Source organism: Mesoplodon mirus (genome assembly GCF_964341445.2).
Source record: "Mesoplodon mirus genome assembly, chromosome: 4".
Lineage (NCBI taxonomy): Eukaryota > Metazoa > Chordata > Mammalia > Artiodactyla > Ziphiidae > Mesoplodon > Mesoplodon mirus.
The window spans coordinates 152,638,906-152,644,905 of NC_138979.1; the positions used below are offsets into that span (position 1 = coordinate 152,638,906).

General features: G+C 39.5%; 1 protein-coding gene across 2 annotated transcripts in view; it reads left to right on the forward strand.

Annotated features, from left to right (window-relative positions):
• The window catches only part of FUT8 (fucosyltransferase 8), a 335,016-nt gene extending 331,899 nt beyond the window's left edge, over positions 1-3,117 (forward strand). For both annotated transcript variants that reach the window (XM_082620187.1, XM_082620188.1), the window contains one exon: positions 2,125-3,117. In XM_082620187.1, coding sequence (XP_082476313.1) covers positions 2,125-2,442 — 318 coding nt within the window. In that variant the 3' untranslated portion in view covers positions 2,443-3,117. The remainder of the gene's footprint in view (positions 1-2,124) is intronic.
• The last annotated feature ends 2,883 nt before the right edge of the window (positions 3,118-6,000 follow it).

Below are 6,000 nucleotides of genomic sequence, written 5' to 3' on the forward strand. Positions count from 1 at the left end.
AAAATGTGAACATGGAGAATAGGATCTGCAAGAAAAAATATGCTTAGCAGTTAACAAGCATACACAGACTGCCTGGGTTCAAAACCTGAATATGCCACTTAATAGTAGTGTAACCTTGAGCTCATTCCTTAACTGACTTTTGACATCCATAAAACGAGCATGATAAAATTTTATGGGGCTGCTGACAATTAACTTAGACCTAGAAACAATGTCTGACAGAAAAAACTCAGTAAATATGCCTCTATCATTGTTATTATACTTTGCTATTATTGGAGCTGCTTTGTTTTCATTATTTAGTTTCTTTCCAAAGGCTTAACTTGATTTTGCTTGTGCTGTGTGGGCCTTTGGCTGAATTTGAAGTTCAAGTTCCAAATCTTTTTTAGCCTCATTTTTTTATAGTTTCAGTATTCTACCAGTGATCTCAATTGTACCAATATAAAATTAGTTTGTTGATGAAGTAGCAAATTTGAAAGCAAAGTTATTTTCTTGGTTCCATGTCTAGTTGAAATTCTAGCACTAGAATTTGGGCAGATCTCCTTGTATTTTAGTCCCTATCTGCAAAATTTAAAATACTATCTAAACTTAGTTTCATTTACAAATTACATATAGCATGTGAAAACCGCCCCTCGGGTTCCTAAAATTCAGACTTTTTAAGGAGTTAAGTTGATGATTAACCTAATCAGATTCCATTTGCTCATAACATTTAAGAATTCAGTTTTTGATATCATGAATGCCAAAGTTTTAAAGAACTGCTGGGTAATCCGAAATTGCTCCACTGAGCAGATTAACAATTACTATTAGTATCATTTTAAATATGTGCAGAAGTATTGGTGTAGGGACAATAAAACTTCATTAACGGAGGTAACTACAACTGGAGATGTAGGAAAATTGACCTGAGTTGAGTCCTGTGTTCACAGTGTATAATGGAAGAATTTTCTAAGCAAAATGATAGTATTCTCTCTTTGGTCTTCACCTGTTCTTAGAAAAGTTTCTGAAACCCATTTACTCTATAATGAATATATTTGTTAATTGCTTAAAATGTTATACCTCCATTAAGATAGTTATAGTTTATCACCAAGTATGAAGCTCAAGGAATGAAGCTCAGATTGTGGAATTCCAGCTGCCATCCAGTTGGAATGGGAGGTTTTTTTTGTTGTTGTTGTTGTTGTTTTTTTGCTGTACGCGGGCCTCTCACTGTTGTGGCCTCTCCCGTTGCGGAGCACAGGCTCCGGACGCACAGGCTTAGCGGCCATGGCTCACGGGCCCAGCTGCTCCGCGGCATATGGGATCCTCCCAGACCGGGGCACGAACCCGTATCCCCTGCATCGGCAGGCGGACTCTCAACCACTGCGCCACCAGGGAGGCCCAAGGGAGGTATTTTTTGGACAGAGGAATCTTTTAAGTAGCCTTAAGTGCATCAGGTAGATGCCTTGTCCCCAAAGCCTAGTTCATCTGATTTCAATCTAGATGCTACTGTGTACACATCACACACATCACACTTTAGAACAGAAGTGGCAGATGTATTTTAGCTCATTTGGCAATAGTTGATTGTCAGTAATTACATGAATTTCAGTTGAGAAGGGTTCTGAGACCAAGTCCAAATTAGAAGAAAAGAGTATGTGATTTATTAATACTGAATGAAGGAAAGGAAGCAGCAGCATTTGTGTAAAGTATTTATAATCCTGATTCTAATCCTGAACCTTGAATTCACCAAGGGCATAGACTGTGTCTTACTCGTTTTTGTACCACTAGTGCCCAACATGGAACACTCTGTGGCTCTTAATAAATTTTTATTAAAATTAAAATTTTATATTTTAATAAATATGAATTTATGAATTCATAAAATACTTTGCACTATATATACACATACTTTTTTTTCTCTGAGAGATCTTAATTGTAATTATCTTTTATGTTAAAAAAAAAAGATACAAGCACAGAAATGAAGAATGACTTGTACCATCATCTGAGAGCAAATGGACTGAAAACCTGTGACTAGAATCCACTGCTTCTCATTCTCTCAGTCCTGGTCCTAGTCTAGGCCTAGTCTCTTTGGCCAAGAGCTTTTGGATTGCTATGAAGGAGACCTTACACATACTAACCAAATTTTTTCCGTGCTTTCCCAAGGTCTGTCGAGTTGCTTATGAAATCATGCAAACACTGCATCCCGATGCCTCTGCAAACTTCCATTCTTTGGATGACATCTACTATTTTGGAGGGCAAAATGCCCACAACCAGATTGCCATTTATCCTCACCAACCTCGAACTGCAGATGAAATCCCCATGGAACCTGGAGATATCATTGGTGTGGCTGGAAATCATTGGGATGGCTATTCTAAAGGTGTCAACAGAAAACTGGGAAGGACGGGCCTATATCCCTCCTACAAAGTTCGAGAGAAGATAGAAACAGTCAAGTACCCCACATATCCTGAGGCTGAGAAATAAAGCTTAGATGGATGAGAAAGACAGCCAAACTCAGTTCAAACCGTTTGAGCCAAACGGTAGATGAAGAAGGCCCCAACCTAACAACTCATGGTTAAATGAGTCAACACCCTCATCGCCAGGACAGCTGGGATCTGACAGATGCTTCATTGGTGGAATTCCTCTTTAACAAGGGCTACCATGCCCTCAAAACCATGCACAGTCTGATAATGTACTCACGTATAACATACAAACAGGTTGTTTTCTACTTGACCCGTTCTTTCAAGATTATGTCCCCATGAAACAAACACTGCCACGTTGTGTAATTTAAGTGACACAGACATTTTGTGTGAGACTTCAAACATGGTGCCTATATCTGAGAGACCTATGTGACCTAATGAGATGACTCAAATAGCTCCCTCCTGTGGGGAGCTTGATTCTTAGCCAGTGGTGGTATTGTAACCACTGAATTCACTCCAGTCAACAGATTCAGAATGAGAATGGATGTTTTTGTCTGGAATTTTTTTTTGAGTAATTGTACCAGTTCATCCACCTCATCATTAATAAGTGAAGGATACAACAGAAAATAAAATATTCATACTCCATTGGGAACTTTTGTAAAACAATACCATGAACAGATTCTTTAGTACTCAATGTTTCCGAACATTCTCTTTGATAACAAAAAATAAATTTTAAAAAGAGGAATTTTGTAAAGTTTCTAGAATTTTATATCATTAGATGATGATGTGGCCAGCTTTATAGTGGAAAATGTTGATAAAAAGAAGAGTTTTATAGTTCTGCTTTACTTTTTTTTCTGTTTTAGATTGAGTGGTTCAGCTCAGAGAGTCATTGGTCCATTTTAACACTGAAAACTGAGTTTAGTTGGTGCACATTACAGAGTTGCTCAGAACCATCTTAGGGAAATTTTATTTTATTATTTTGGGCATTGTTTATTTGATTTAATTAAATCAAATAATCATACTCCTCACTGCCAGAGGAACTATCCCCTCCACTTCCAAGCTAACAATTTCAGGCTTGTTCTTTCTTATTGTGGGTATTGTCACTTTTTGTGAGTTGAGACCTGTTGTTTTATCCAGGAAATGATTTGTGCCCTTTCCTATCATGTCCTGCTTTTGAGAGTACCAGGAATCTGTGGGGTTGGGAAGCTGGCTCTGTTTCCATTTTTTTTTAATTAATTTATTTATTTATTTATTTACTTACTTATTTACTTACTTTTGGCAGCATTGGGTCTTCACTGCTGTGCGCAGGCTGTCTCTATTTGCGGCGAGCAGGGGCTACTCTTTGTTGCGGTACACAGGCTTCTCATTGCAGTGGCTTCTCTTGTTGCGGAGCACAGGCTCCAGGTGCACAGGCTTCAGTAGTTGTGGCACACAGGCTCAGTAGTTGTGGCTCGAGGGCTCTAGAGTGCAGGCTCAGTAGTTGTGGGGCACGGGCTTAGTTGCTCCCTGGCATGTGTGATCTTCCCAGACCAGGGCTCGAACCCATGTCCCCTGCACTGGCAGGTGGATTCTTAACCACTGTGCCACGAGGGAGGTCCCTGGCTCTGTTTCTGAAGTATGCATCTCATACTACATAGAGTTTGGTGAACAAAGGAGAGAGGAACCAGTATGAGACCCAAAATGGACTTGGGATTAACTCTTCCAAATACTTCCTTTTAGTAATTCCACATCAGAATCACTTTGGAAGACAAGACTTTGATGCTCTCTCTGCTTTCCCTCTGAACATCACTTTTCTCCTTCTAAGAACACATCCTCTTTTCTATAGCCTGCCTCTTTTAGATGCCTTGTAGGAGTATTTCATAGCATTGTTTTTCCTTCTGAAAGAAAAATTTGATCCATGTAGAAACCAGTAGCAGGCCTGATATTAAATATCAGGAATCCTAGACAGAAAAGCCCTGTCCTTCACATCATCTCTAAATGAAAATACCTGTATGTAAAATATCCCCACCAAACTTCCCTAAATTCTTTCTACCTCTCCATTCAGGTCTCCCAGAACTAACCATCTAGTGTCAGTAAGCAATTTTCAATTTAGTTTTGGTACAAATAAGTCGTTTGAAACAAAAATCTCCAACTAAGCAGAGGTACTTTTGAATATGAGTTATTTTCTAATTCTCATCTCACTTGTCATCAGAACATGAGTAACCATGGGTTTTTATTTCCTCTGCTGAGATTTCCTGTTTTTATTCATTACAAGTATGTTTTCCTTTACTTTTTTGAACATCATTATAATAAATGCTTTAAAATCCTTTTCTGCTAAATCTAATATCTGAATCATCTCAAAGTTGGTCTCTATTTGTCTTTTCTCTAGAAAAAGAATCACAGTTTTCTGGTTATTCAAATGTTGAGTAAATTTAGATTGTATCCTGCATGTTATAAATGTTAATGTTGTGGATTCTGTTATATTCCTCTGAAGAGTGCTGCTGTTTTTGTCTGTGTTAGTAGGTGTTTAACTTCATTGAACTCAAACTGTAAACTGTGTCTTGGGCAAAAGCGCAAATCCCAATTATTTTATCTTTAGCTGGAGCCTGCCCCACACATATATGGTTCAGGAGTCAGCTAGAGATTTGGGTAGATTTTTTTTTTTTTTTTGGTGTGTGGGCCTCTCACTGTTGTGGCCTCTCCCGTTGCGGAGCACAGGCTCCAGACGCACAGGCCCAGCGGCCACGGCTCACGGGCCCAGCCACTCCGCGGCACGTGGGATCCTCCCAGACCAGGGCACGAACCCGTCTCCCCTGCATCGGCAGGCGGACTCTCAACCACTGCGCCACCAGGGAAGCCCGATTTGGGTAGATTTTACACACAGAATTTGGAACTCTCTTTCTTTGCCTTTCTATCTTCTGAGATTTCCATCCTCACTTTCCACCAGCTGTGGTTGCTCTGATTCTGTGGTGTCCTCTGTTTCTTCAACCAGAAAGACAGCAGTTTTCTATCAGCCTAAAAGCCATAAAAATGGGAAACTCACCTTGTACCCTTCCCTTCTAAGTTTCAGCCTCTTTCCAGAATTTGCCTGCTTTTTTTGTTCAGTATCCAATGGCTTTGGGTAGCTTTTTTGTATTTTGTCAAAAGTTGATCATTGTTATCCATTGGAAGATCTGTTCAGTAGGTGCTTAAACTCTGTCATACAGGAAGTGAAACTCTGAAGCAGAGAGTTAAAATGAAAAAGTATGGTGGGGGAGGGAAGGGTCTGTGTTTAGATTCTGACCTTAATAGCTAAGCAGCCAGTGGCTTTAAGCAGGAAGGAAAAATGAAGAACTAACCAAATTGTTAAACCTGCAGGTGTGAGGGGCTAATGAATACTGCTGACCATTTCCTTCTGAAAAGTTTTTCTGAGCCACTTTTTTGCAAATCATCAAGTACATGCTATACAGGCTGCCTTGTTGGGAGGACTGACATTTCTTCACCACTGTTATACTTTCGCCATGAGGGCCTGGTACTTTAAAACCCTACATGATTTTGAATTGCGTGTAAAACTCTACATGGTTTTAAATTGTGTGACCAGTGCTAGATTAGGAAGATTTGGGTCTTTTCCTTGTTACAAGACCCATTTGTGAAAGAGCCTTAC